Source organism: Zonotrichia leucophrys, chromosome 12 (assembly GCF_028769735.1).
Source record: "Zonotrichia leucophrys gambelii isolate GWCS_2022_RI chromosome 12, RI_Zleu_2.0, whole genome shotgun sequence".
Lineage (NCBI taxonomy): Eukaryota > Metazoa > Chordata > Aves > Passeriformes > Passerellidae > Zonotrichia > Zonotrichia leucophrys.
The window spans coordinates 11,018,490-11,031,849 of record NC_088182.1 but is presented as its reverse complement, the minus strand read 5'-3'; the positions used below and the strand labels follow the sequence as shown (position 1 = coordinate 11,031,849).

The window sequence follows — 13,360 nt, the reverse complement described above, 5'->3', positions numbered from 1 at the left end:
GCATTCCATGTCTCATGTAGAACTGCTTACATTCAACTTTCCTTCCTACCTCTGGTCTACAGCAAACATGGAATAGTAAATTAATTGGAACATGCTGAAAGCCTTGGCAAACGCTTTGCCTGTGACATTCCTAATTTCCCAGAGGAGTAGCTGCTGATATTGATTTTGACAGAGCCTGTAAAGCCTCTTGCTGCAAAGATTCCTCTCATAGCTGGGCAAGGCTGAAGTACAGCACTGGGATGTGCCAAGATTTCATTGGAAATTAATGTGTTTAATCTCAAAATATGTTAAAATATACATAAGCCCTTTATGATTAAGAAATAAATCCTTGAGCTTCTAAGTTTGTGGGATAATTCCACCCTAGATTTTGGAAAATCATGTGGAAAAACTTGGCAATTTAGAGACCCATGCTACCTCTGACATCTGAACTTATAACGAGTTTGTCAGTTAGTTAAGGAAAACCAATTAAGATCTCTGCCAACACAGAGAACTGCTGACAAAATTGGGTCAGGAAGGTAAAAGTGAGGATGGGCAATTGACTCAGTGCAGGAAGTAATCAGGACTTCCATATTAGGAGTGGAATTGCCTGACCACAAACAGTATTATTGGGTCTAAGTATTTCAGGGAATTGAAGTCTTTCTTTAAACCATTGCCATACAACTAGGAATTAAAAAGTTATAATAACATAGTATCTTGACTTCACAGAATGGGTAAAGTGCCATCTCCTTTCTTGCTCCTTCTTTATTCACAGCTCGGGGTCCCTGACCATGACAGGGGGGTTAGAACCAGGTGATCTTTAAGGTCCCTTTCAACCCAAACCATTCTGTGATTCCAAGCTAGCGAAGGTTTGCCCACATAAGCCTCAAATGCCTGATCAAAGTACTTTCAGGAATATGCAGGAATAGCTCAGAAATGTTCTGACCCTCTCGTGCCAGGTGCGTGCTTTGAAAAGCCCCTTCCCTGCACAGGTGCTGGGGTGCTGAGCTGAATTCTCCTTGAAACAATGTTTTCAGTACTGCTGGTCATGAGCTGTCTGTACCACTACTCCCTGAAACAGCAGCTTGAGACTGGAGCTGATCAGAGCCATGCTAGAGTCTGAACCATGGAAAAGCCCATTTTTGAGACCCATTGGTCTTGGGGGAGGATTGACTCTGAAGAACCTCTGGTGCACCTGGGTTCAGAGTATGAGTGATGTCCTGCATAAAAATTCCTTGCAAAAGAATTGAGGTCAGAAGAAGGCTGCAGACTTGTCTTACAGGACTCCAGCAGGTGCCATAAGTGGCACCACTTAGATGTGATATTCTCTGGACCACTTGATTATTTGTCTCACACCACAAACCCTTCTTAACAAATATTTGAAAATAACCAAGCAAGCAGCATGTTCCTAAGGACTTAAAGATTACCATGTACTTGTGTGGATCTAACCAGGGGGATGGCTTTACTCAATAAAATAATTTCCATCATTTGGAAGATACAGAGGCATATCTAAAACTCCTCACCTCAATAACTGAATACTGCTGTCTATTTCCATCTTCTGTGCTATGCCAAAAAGTGAGATTAAATTGTAAAAATGTGGCTAGGATGCCATGTAAGGAGCATTCTTGCATGGCTTGAGCTCATCCCTTAATGAATCACACCTTGTTCCTTTCTAGGAAGCTTCCCCTCTATTAGGGTTGAGTTGGATTTCAGGCTATGAACAAACAGCAGCAATAATGACTTGTCACTGGAACAGGTTCTAGTGCTCTGAATATGCCAAGACTTCAAGGGAGTTCAGTAAAAAGGAACTGGTTTGGCACAGCTACTTTGAAACAGAGACATACTTTTATATATAAAAAAACCCTTTTTTGTTCAGAGAGCAGGTGTAGTACTGAACTAGTGAGTAATGCTGAGTTTCAGTGATAGTGACAGTGCAGAAGCTTCTTGCCCTTCAACTGCAGCTTTCTCGTGCTTGGAAAGGACAGTCCATCTCACCACACAGGCCTTCCTATTTCCAAGGCTTTAGCTCACTAGGCAGTGTCTGCATTTTGATTTCAAGAAGAAACTGCTACACGACTGGCTAAACAGTCATTTTTGTCCCTTTGGAAATCATTAAACATTCAGTGCAAGTGAAGAGGAGGGAGAGTCTGTGAAAACTGTTCTTGCTCTTACTCCCTGTCTGTTGGGGCTCCATTGAGAGTGGTGGCCCTGCAGTGGCTGTGCTTCCAAGTCAAAATGAATTTTTAATCAAACTAACCAGAAGTACTTTATTTTTCCTGATTTCCAAAGGGATCTGTGCCAGAAACTCTTTCGTTTCTTGTCATATTCTCCCTCCACACCCTAAAGCTAATCTAAAAAATTTGGGGGTGGTTTCAGGCTGACTTGAATTTTGCAGCTGATGTCTTCTATTTAAGCAATGTTTTGCACAGTTTTTTCAGACAGACACTGACTATTTTGTGCATCTCTCCCTGTAGCTCCCCTTGGGAGATATGACCTCCATTTTATCTCCCTTGTACTGAGCAAGGGCTGAAGCAGACAAAGCACAGTGCTGGGATGTCCAGTTCCAGAATTCCTCCCAGTCAGGTCCTGGGGCAGTTCTGTCCCCCCACATCATCCCTTCCTTGGCCCTGTGTGTGTGACAATGCCTACCCCTTTTCTTGTTGGAAGCAGAAGTCATAATCCTCCTTTCCAGGCTTCCTGTGTGCTGTACAAGGGCAGCAGCCACAGGAAAGCTCAGATCCAGCCCTGGGTTGCCCAGGTCTCCAGGGATCTTGCAGGTTCAGAGCAGCAGGTCTGGCAGGCAGTTCTGCCAAGGCAAATCCCATCTCTGATATCAAAGTGGAGGAGTGTCCCCTCAGAGCAGTCCATGGAATCCCTCCTCATCCTCAGTTTTATTCAAGAACAGGATGGGAAGATCCAACCCATGAATGTTAAGCTACACACTAGGCATTTCACCTCTGATCTCAGCTTCATGTCCCCTAAAATATTGCTGCAAAGCCTCCTTGAAACTAAATACAGCTGATCTTAAGTGCTAACTTTGCAGAGATTTAGCCAGAGCTATGCAGTTGCAAGGACCCAATAATTCTTTCTCTCCCACCCCCACCTGAAATTTCCTTCCTCTCTTCTCCTGGTATTAGACCTCTCATGAGTTATTCTCAGTGAGGGCTTGCTTTTTGAAAACCCACAATAAATCAGCTTAAACTATTTCTGCACATTGTTTTGTGCTGGCTCTAGCTGGATCCTGTTGAACCTTTTGTTATGAAATATATTTGTACTAACCGGATCTGTCTCTGCTCTGCTGATTTATGATGTCTGTGCTTTGTGAGGGGGTTGGAAAACTTAGCCATGTTACTCCTTCTGCACAGTTTCAGAACATGGCTAGTTCTTAAATGTCCTCCTAACTGTGTTTTTGTGAGGAGTTGTGATTTTGAGATGTCTGATGAGACCAGGCTTGTTGCAAGAGGGTTGCTTACAGGAGCAGGCACAGGTTTTAAGACTGAGCCCTAAATCTCTATGGTGTAAGACAGCAAGATGGGGCTTAAACTAACAGCAGCCCCTTTGGAAGGGCTTGCATGGGAATTTCCAAGCCTGAGGAAATGAGGAAAGAAAGCAGGACACAGAGCTTGCTGAAGAGGCTTGTTTTTTGAATGCCAATTTAAGATCTGGACAGGAATAAAGCTACTGATTCTACTAGTCTAGATCAAACCACATCAAACACAAATGTACAGAACCCTCGAGCCCCACAAGCTCTGTATAGTCACACAGAAATTGTGTATTGTGAGCACAATGCAGGTTCCTCTGACAGGCTCTTTCATGCATAAAGGTTTTCCAAAGTTAAACCCCAGAGATAGATAAACTCCTCCAGATTCAGAGCTCTGTGAGGTATCCATGCTAATGCTGGATGGTCTCTGATTTGGAGAGAGGGTTGATAGAGACTCAGCTCCAGGCTATTGACATTCTGATTTGCTTTATTCCCTGAAGTGGGAAAAGCAGTGATAGAGCTGCTGGAGAGAGGTGGCTCCCCACAGCCTGTGCAGTACAACATGGGCCCACATGGCAAAGCTGTGGGGCAGGAGGGCAGAGGCTGAGAATGCAAAAACCTGAGCAAGAGAGCCAGAAACGCCCTGGGGTGTGATGCCTCCTTGAAACATGGATTGGAACTGGGAGAAAAGTCACTCCCTCTTGCCCCTTTGGGGGACATAGCTCAGATGTCTCCTAGAGGCAGAAGGATGCCATGGAGGGAACACCTGACTCCATAAATATTCCTGTCCATCTGGAGACACCAGGCTGAACTCATGGCTAAGTGTGTAGGTCACAAGCATTCATAACATGAGTGGGATTGCTATAGCTTTTTGTAACCCCTACACATGGCCCAAGTTTTTTCAGTGTTGTCTTGGGGCCCAAATAACTCCAGAAAAAAGAATGCAAAAACTGACTCAAAGAGCAGAGACAGAGACAACCCCCTTTCCAAACTTCAGGTCTTACACCCAAAGCAAGGGCCTGAAGAACCCTCCAGAAAAGGAAAATATCACCAATAGTGAACAAAAATTTTATTCTTCATTACATGTTCTTGTAAATTATTAGCTGGATTTTTTTTTTGTAACCTTTAAGCAAATACCAAGGCTAGAAAATTAGATTGACACTTAAACCTCAACAAATCTTATAATATTATAGATAACTATTCCTCACAGTGAGGCCCATTCACCCAGCTAACACAAGAATGAACACCTTCCAGTGACTTTCCATTACAATATATTTTGTAAGCAAAATACACACATACCATTTTTAACACACTGAAAGATCTGTGAGTGACTATCCACTTGCTTGTCTAAAAATGTCACCAGTTTTTGGTAAATAAAAGTTAATTGTTCAGCTACAAAGGAACTGATAAATCAGCTCAAACAACACAACAAAATGTAGTACTTAAGCCAGTCATTTTTCTGGCAGCTCAGCTGGCTCAGAGCTTTCCTGTCAGTTTGTTTTTAAAAATTACTTTAGGAATTTAGTGTCTGCAATTCAAAACTGTGCACGTCAGATGTTCTTTGTTAAAGTTGATCTGGTTCTGGTAACAACATCCATAAGACCAAATGAAAAGCACAGTTGCCTACCATAGAATAACATGGTATTAGCTTAGGTTGTGAGGGCTTGATTCAGGAAATCACTTGTGTGTGTGATTAAATCAGTCCTTGTTCCAGACAGCATTTATAAATCCGTTTTTAGCTTTCATCCAGTACTTGGAGAGTCCTGTTGACTTTCATGTGTTGAAGAAAGTTTCCTGAGGTTAAGGCAAGTACTTAAATATTATTCTGAAGAGGAATGCTTTAGAATGGGGTGGAAAAGATTGCATTTTTCATACATGCAGTCATAGGAAGCTTGTCTTCCCTTCTTTGGTTCAGCCCTAATGTTTTGTGTTATTTTCTGGCAATAAAAGAACAAGCCTGGAGTCCCAGAGAAGTGGCTTTGTCCCCAGAGGACACAAGATGTTAAAGTCACACTATCCTGCTTGCAACCATCTCTGTCTAGCTCCGTTTCAACATGAATTTTGTTCAAAGCAAAGCAGGAACCGTGGGTCCTATGCCCAGCAGGACCCAAGCCCTGAGTGGTGTTTCAGGCCTGCCAAGTGCCACAGCACAGCAGCTTTCTGGCTGTGCTTTCAGTGTGTTTTTCTTCTAACAGGCTTGGTTTGAGAGGGCTTTTGCTCATGTGTGTAAGTCCAGTGCTGCAATTTATTTTGCCTAGAATTGTTCTCCTCCAGTTGACTGTGGAATTGCCTCTCTGAGCAATTGTCAAAAAGACAGGAAAACAAAAAGTGAGAACCTTTAAACCTGGAATTGCCATTCTACCTAGAGCTGCAGCCTAAAGCATGACCCTGCCCTGCAAACCTGCTGCCTACACAAGAAGAGAAATATTGGTGGCTGTGAAGCTACAGTGAGAAATAGGGATGGCTAGGACACAGCTAAAGCTTGGATCAGGTGGTGACCTCTCCAAGAGGCAGGACAGAAGAGAACAACATGTTCACATGGATTTGTGCACACTGACTGTGTTGCAGCCTGGCCTCCAGAGTTTCCACACTCCCTAATAAAGGACAGGGTGTGTTTGCAGGTGCTTTGTATTAACTGCAGGTGTGGCATTCCTGTGTTTTATAAAGCTTGACAGGCTGCAGCTGCAATATAGGAGGGACTGATAGCAGTCAGGTGAGATGAGGGAGCAGGGACAGGTCATGGGTGCATGTAACCTCATCAAGGAAGAGAACTAAACACAGCCAGTAGCTGATTTGAATATTAAAGACAAATATTTTTCTTCCTTCTTGTTGCAATAAGCAAGTTCATCTGTTTGCCAAGCTGTGCAGTACCAGGAGGCAGAAACCTGCAGTGGGGAGGGGGCAGGAGGAGGAGGTGATAAAGGCCACGGCAAGGGCAGGAATCTGCAAAAACCATCTGTTGCTTTTGCAAGCAGCAGTCAATAAAGTGGTTTCCTCTAAAAGCCCGTAATTGCTGTTGCAGAGCCGGGTGAGAGCAGGAGCGTGGGACCCAGTCCCACCCTGCTCACACCTTGGCCTTGTGCTCAGAGCCAGCCCAGCTCGGGGCTGCCCTGGGAGGAGCTGCTGCCCTGAGCAGGTGCCAAAGCCCTGCTGATCCGGGCTGTTCAGCAACCACGGTTCCACCAGCCAAAACCAGCTGAAGCACCAGAGGTACAGGAGCTGTCTGTGCTGTGCTCAGAGACATTAGAACCAGCAGGGATCCAGGCACAGGGCACTTTGCAGAGAGCTTTGCAGCTGTGCACAATGTTTTCTACCTGCAAACTTGCAAGGATTTCAGCAGCACAACTGCAAGAGCTAGAGGTGAAGACATTTCTCCCCTTTTTTAAACAAAATTCTCGTTCTCAACCTCTTTTGAACAAAATTCTCATTGAGACTGCCCAGAGAGGCACTGCAGCCCTGCAAAACCACAAACACTGCAGGATCCATATTAATTTTAAATGACTCTGTTGGAAGCAATCTCTGATAATCTCTTATTCCAGCCATTGTGGTAAGGAAAAAGAAGACTGTGACTTAAGAGCAGGGATATCTGCAAAAAATGTTTACATACAGGAAAGAATTGCTGTCAGTCAATCTAATAGTTTGTTGTATTTTCCTGGCAGCTTGCTAGTGAAAATATGTTAAATCGTATTTGTTACACTGCCTTCAGGTATTATTTGCCAAATCTAAACTTACTTTGTCATGGAAAATTGGAGATTAAGTGAAAGAGCCAAATCCTTCAATCCTTGTTCAGATGATACTTATACTAATTTCAATTTTTGAAGGTTGTGTTGAATATGTGGCCCTTGTGCTTAGACCTGAAAGCTGGAGCTAAAGAGCTGTGTAGATGTGACCTAGTTTTTAGTCAGTAAAGCCACTCTCACTTTTTATTGAACAACAGGACAGGCTGACTTTGTTTCAGTGTAACAAATTGGAAATTTTAAGCTTTGTTTATGATACTTGCTAGGACAAAATTTTCAAAAGTATCTAAGTCCTTTCAGCAGCTACTGTCATTAGAGCTCTTAAGGCACAAAACAGGCTCAGGGGTTTTGTTCAGCATTTTGCAGACAAATAATAACCAGGTCTGTTCCCTGTGGTGTGCAAAGGCTCAGTTCTGTGACACCTGGAAATTGTGTTCCAGGTGGAAGGAAAGGTCACAGGAACACCTTGCCCCTCTCAAGCTTTGGGTTTTTATCTTTTCTCACTTGGTTTCACATAAAATGAGGGCTCTCAGCATCTTGAAGGATGCTGTATCAGTGTGAATAAAAGCAAAACAAGGGCTTTGCTGTCACAGGGATGAAGAACGTAGAATTTCCTGGAAGGGATCTCTTTGCCAGCTTCCCATTAGGTTTCATTCACTTAGTGCCATTTAGTGCATTAATTCAAATAATATTTCTCTGAGAAATGAAGGGCTTTATTCAGTCAGCCAAGGTGCACCTTTATCTCTGTGCCTAGTCAGCAGAAACAAATATAGGCCTCCTAAAGAGCTTAAGTAAGACATTGAGCAAGGAAGCTGTCAAGCTTGAAGGTAGTGGGAGGTGTGGGAGTAGGAGGTGTGGCAGAGAGACCTAGCCTGGCTGAGTCTGTTGAATATCAGGCCAGTGGGCCCTCAGGAAGAAAGTTAATATTCTCCACTGAGTAAGCAATGTCTCACTTTCTTCAGTATTTGGAGGTACAATAATAGATCCTGCACTCCAAAAATCAGTCTGTGTGCCAGGTGCATTGATGACTTGACAAATCAATTGATCAGGGACAATGACAAAGGAAGGAATGGCTGCTCCACATGGATTGTTTTGCAACCTTCAGTGACACTAAAGAGGATTTGTAAGGCACAGCAAGTTAAATATGGTACATGACCTAATGTCACCCTTGCTAATTGGTGTTAGACAGATACCAGAGCATCTTTGCCTTGTTGCTTTTGTGTTTGCAGTGGACTCTGTGCAGTCCTTCTGGTCTGGATAGATGCTCTTTTAAATTGCCCAGCTGGGCAAATGCTTTAAAGCAAGTGCTAATTAAAGAGCTAGGACAGGAGTTTCTACATCATCCAACATGGTTTTTAAGTTTAAATATATTTAAGACCTAAGCAGTTCATTGCTGTGAATACACTGTCTAAAAAGGTATTCAAAACCTCAATTAAGATAAAGTTGGAGAATTTCCTAGCTGTTAACTGCTGTCATTGTTTTATGTTGTCAGTTCTTGTAATATTTCACTGTTCATGTACTGAAAATGTCAAACTTGTAGCCTTCAAATGGTTTGGTTGTTGCTGATGTTGCAAGGACAAATGGTCCTTTTAAACAAACAAGTTATGCTTATGTTGCTAAAACTGGATTTTAAATAGTCACCTGTCAAATCCAGCAGAACTTCTGTAATCTCATAGTTACTTCTGCTATAGTTCTAGCCCAAGTCTATACTAATTTTATCTAGCAGAAACACTGGGGAGTTTCAAGTTCTGTCACTTTGATTTGATGACATTCCAGTAAAAGTAAGGTGTTATTCATAAAACTGGAGTATTCAAATATAAGTATTTGCAAAGATAAGTGTCTATTAGAGTAGTTTTTATTATCTTGGTCTGCACAGTGGCTATGTAGGATTCACTTTAATCATAGAAGTGAAGCAACTGTTTTGGGGGAGAAACTGGAATGGTAAAATCACCATAATTGGGTCAAAAGATAAAATTCCAAACTCCAAGCAAAGTGCTGGAAACCCATTCTTTGGCTGAAATCCCACCTTAGATTGTTCTGGGGCATCAGGCAATGTTTGAAGTTCTAAAGTTAAGGACAAGTGTTGGTATTTGAATATACCATTGTTGGTATATTCACAGAGAGATACCAGTCCCAAAAGAAACAGATGGCATCACTTTCACTGGAGGAGCCATGTAGAGCCTCAAGCCCATGGAGATATCCAGCTCAGGGACTGATGCTGATGCCCACCTGCATCTAGAACTTGCAGCAGACCGTGGTGGCTCTGGCCCATGAGCAGGTGCCTTCCCTGGAACCCATCCTACAACAACCTGTTGAAGGCCAGGTCGATGGCAGGCCAGGGTGACAATTTGTACTCAAACTCTGCAAATTCTATACCTGCCTGGTGTTTGCTGATGTCTGAAATGCTGTTGCTGAATTGGATGGTTTCCCTTGCCGCTCTGCAGTGATTGCAGGGTGGTTGCCACGTTACTGATTGTACATTGATGCTCCTTTCAGGGCCCTGGTGTTCATCGCGCACGGTGCTGGGGAGCACTGCGGCCGCTACGATGACCTGGCCCAGAAGCTGACAGGACTCAACTTGTTTGTGTTTGCCCATGACCATGGTGAGTAAAAAACTCTGCTTAATTAACAGCAGCTCAGGCCTTTGTTGAAGTAAATGCCATTACAGCTACTCAGCAGTGAGAGAAGAGCCAATAAAATATTTACAACCAGACATAAATGAAAAAAGGATTGCTTTGTCGAGATCTGCATATTGAATCTGTAAAAGCTATCCCTGTTTGCTTGAAGTTTTCCTCAGCCTTTTGACCTCACTGTAAGGGATTATTTCTTTTCCACCTGTCTCTTGGGGGTGAAGTGGTAATGCCCACTGTGGAAGTGGGACCAGGAGTCATTTGTGCTGAATTCATGGTCAATGTCCTAAGTGATCCCAGAGGGGAGACTGAAACGTCACCACAGCTTTCATATACTGATACAATGAGACAGCTGCACCCTTGAGACATGGAGAGGCAAGGAGGCATCACTGACACCTTTGAGCTCAACTCCAGCAGAGAGACTGGAGCTGGCTGTGCGCGCCTCAGCTCTGAGAGAAACCCTCTGAGGAGAGTGCAAGGCTGTGACAGCACAGCAGCATCCCTTTGGCCCTCAGCCAGCACGGTGGGGCACTGCTGGGCCAGGTACACAGTGCTGGGCAGGTGTTCCTGCCTCTTCTTGCTTGAAGGGCTGTGCTCTGTGCCCCACGCTGTGATGGAGATGTGCTGGGTGTCACCAGGTCTCTTGCAGTGCATGGATGGGGACATCCCAGCAACATATTTGAGCCACCCATCCTGGCTCTCTGGTAGCCTCCTGTCACACATAAACCCTTGCAACTTCATAACTTATGCTTGGAGATCTTTGCTTTGATTTTATCATTGCAGACTACTGCTCCCTGTGACAGCCACTCCATTAGAATCAGCAAAATGAATCAATGGGGTTGATGATGGCAGCGGGCAAAATGCAAGGCCAGATTCTGAGCTGACAGGTTGAAATGAGATGGATCTTGGTGTAAATATGATGTCCTTTGGGCAGATTATCCACTGACATTAGGAAGTATACTGCAATTGACTTGGCTGAAGCCAAGACTCAAACCTGCCCCCAAGGTCTCCTCAAAGACAGGACTGTTTAACTTGAGTTTGAAGATCCTGAATCTACATTAGTCATTGCAACATTTACCCATGAGAGGAAAGGCAAAACCTTACTTAATCTTGGTACCAAGGCTTTCCCTTGCTCTTGTTTGTGACTCACTTTTGATCACAGCCCTGCACTTGATATGCAGAAATGATCTCTATATTTTCTCTGAAAAAGAGAATATCTAGCCCTCAAGACAGCTTGCAAGGAAAATAAATAAAACCCATGTGACATTTTATTTTGGAACAATTGATCACATGCCATTTTTGAGGCTGGCTTTGCACAGAGAGTTGACCTGTGGAGAAACATCCTAACTCAGCACCTAGGTCTCTCTCTCCCTGTGTAGGCAGAGTGTTTCTGAGTGTTGATTCATTCATTTTGATGCACTTCCTTCTGAGCAGGAGGCAGGCAAGCAATCCCAGTAGGAAGTGTCTCCATCCCCCTCTGTTTGTCTGCATGGCATAAAGTTCATGGGAAGGGGGATGGAAGAGGCCACATGCTGCTCCCCCTGCAGCTGCTGCTAGCAGACCACAGCCAGTCCATACAAAAAGGCACTGAGCTCCAGGATTGCAGTTGCTCTCTGTGCATGTTTAACACCATGCCTTAGCTCCTCATTCCCATAGAACTTGATAAAGGTTCTAAGAAGCAGAGTTAAAATAGCATTAATTGGAGCAGCAAATCAAGAAGAAATTATAAAACATTTATTTATTGCATGGATTTGATACAGAGAATGCCTCCTCTGTTGATGGAGAAGGGTCTTTGAGGTGTGTGTTCCTGTCAGACATGTTTGGTGCTGTGTGACTATTTGCTCTCTTTTTCTTTGAATATCTTTTTCACTAGATAAACATAAATATTTCTTGGTGTTTTAGGTTTTGGCTTTTTTTTTTTTTTTATACCTAATATTGCTGGATTAAACAGTGCAATTAGTACAAATCTGATTTCTCAGGTCAGTTAGCAACTTTGTTCTCCCTGTCAGACTTAGAGTTTTGTTTGTAAGTTCTGTTTTCCTGATCAGTAAAGAGGAGAGGGTGAAAAGGAACCTGAAAGCAGAACAATGGAAACACAGTTGTGTTACACAAAGAGCTGATGTAACTGAGCCTTGATTCACTGTAAGACAATTAACATCTTTTAGGCTCTGTATAATAATCTTTGCACTTAAAGAGACAACCACGAAGGATGAACTTTGATGAAATACAAGTTACATCTTGAGCTAAATGCCAGTGAAAGCTGAAGGACATAAATGCCTCCATTGCTAAAACTGCTCTGGTCAGACTGGGAGGTTTAAAATTTTCCTCCAATATTTTATCTATTCCAAATCACTTCAGCAGTGTGTTCCCTTTTGTGTCCTTTCCTTTGGATACCTTTGGGTAATATCAATTATTCAATTGTGTTAGCACCATAATAGCTGTCTGCTCCCTACCTCATACCATGGCTCTTGGTCGTGTGAGCTCAGTGTAGACTTCCTGACCTGGATATTTGTTCAGGTTCTGGTATTCTCATGGATAAAATTCCCAATACAGGTGCATTATCCATGAGATCATTAATGCAGTTCCACAGCGTGGCAAGCGAGATTTCCCAAATGACTCGGGAAGTTACCATGGTCGGAGTATGTGTGAATTGATTGATTTATGTTGTGTCTATCCTTCAGTCAAAAGAAGGAAAAATAATTTCCATTTTTATTGCTGACTCTGTAGGAGCTCACACATGGGCCCTAAATCTTGCCAAAGGCTGCTCTGAATCAGTGTTTCCTCTTATGCAAGGCTTGACCAAAAAGGTGCTTCACACAGTAACAAACACTGTGCACTCCAATTTGGGTCTTAGCATTGCCCCTTAGTGTAAGGTACCTCTGGCTCACTTTTCTCAGTATGTGAAGATTTGAGCATTCACTCTTTGGGATATTTCATTGTAATCACAAGACTGCTGGACCTCATAGATATGTATTAGAAATTTTCCATGGTGACGGTGGAAATTGAATTCCAGAAGACCTCTTAACCTTAGCTTACATCTAATATTATTAAATGGCTTTGGTTTATATCAGCCCTGTGAAAGAGGAAAATGGAATTTCTGTGTAATACAGCAATTTTTTTTTCCTGTGGTCTCTTACAAGGAGTTTTTAACAGGCAGGTAACTGCTTCCCATGTTTTCTGGATTTGCTTGGCATGCAGCTTCATGATGGCAGAATTAAGGCTGCTGGGATGACCTTGCTATTTCTTCAAATTTAGCTATTTTGAAACAAAATATCACCTTTTCAACTTAATTTCTGTGCTAATATTGTTTTATTATGGCAAGATTCTGATGAGAGAAGAAAGATACAAACAGGTTATTGGCAACCAATTTAGGAAAGCTCTCAGAATGAATAACTGTGGGGGATTCATCAAAGTGGAGTGATATTGCAGTTCTTCAGTCAGCTGCAGATTCCAGCTCCTTTAGTTTTAACACAGTAATTTTAGGGATCTGTAAAGCTGAGAGCCAAGGAAAACAAGAATAAAGGCTGGAGAATGTG

At 42.9% G+C, this 13,360-nt stretch overlaps 1 protein-coding gene across 2 annotated transcripts in view; it reads left to right on the top strand.

Annotated features, from left to right (window-relative positions):
- The window catches only part of MGLL (monoglyceride lipase), a 62,112-nt gene that overhangs the window by 11,320 nt on the left and 37,432 nt on the right, over nucleotides 1-13,360 (top strand). For both annotated transcript variants that reach the window (XM_064723762.1, XM_064723763.1), the window contains exon 3: nucleotides 9,691-9,797. In XM_064723762.1, the coding sequence (XP_064579832.1) occupies nucleotides 9,691-9,797 (107 nt within the window). The remainder of the gene's footprint in view (nucleotides 1-9,690; nucleotides 9,798-13,360) is intronic.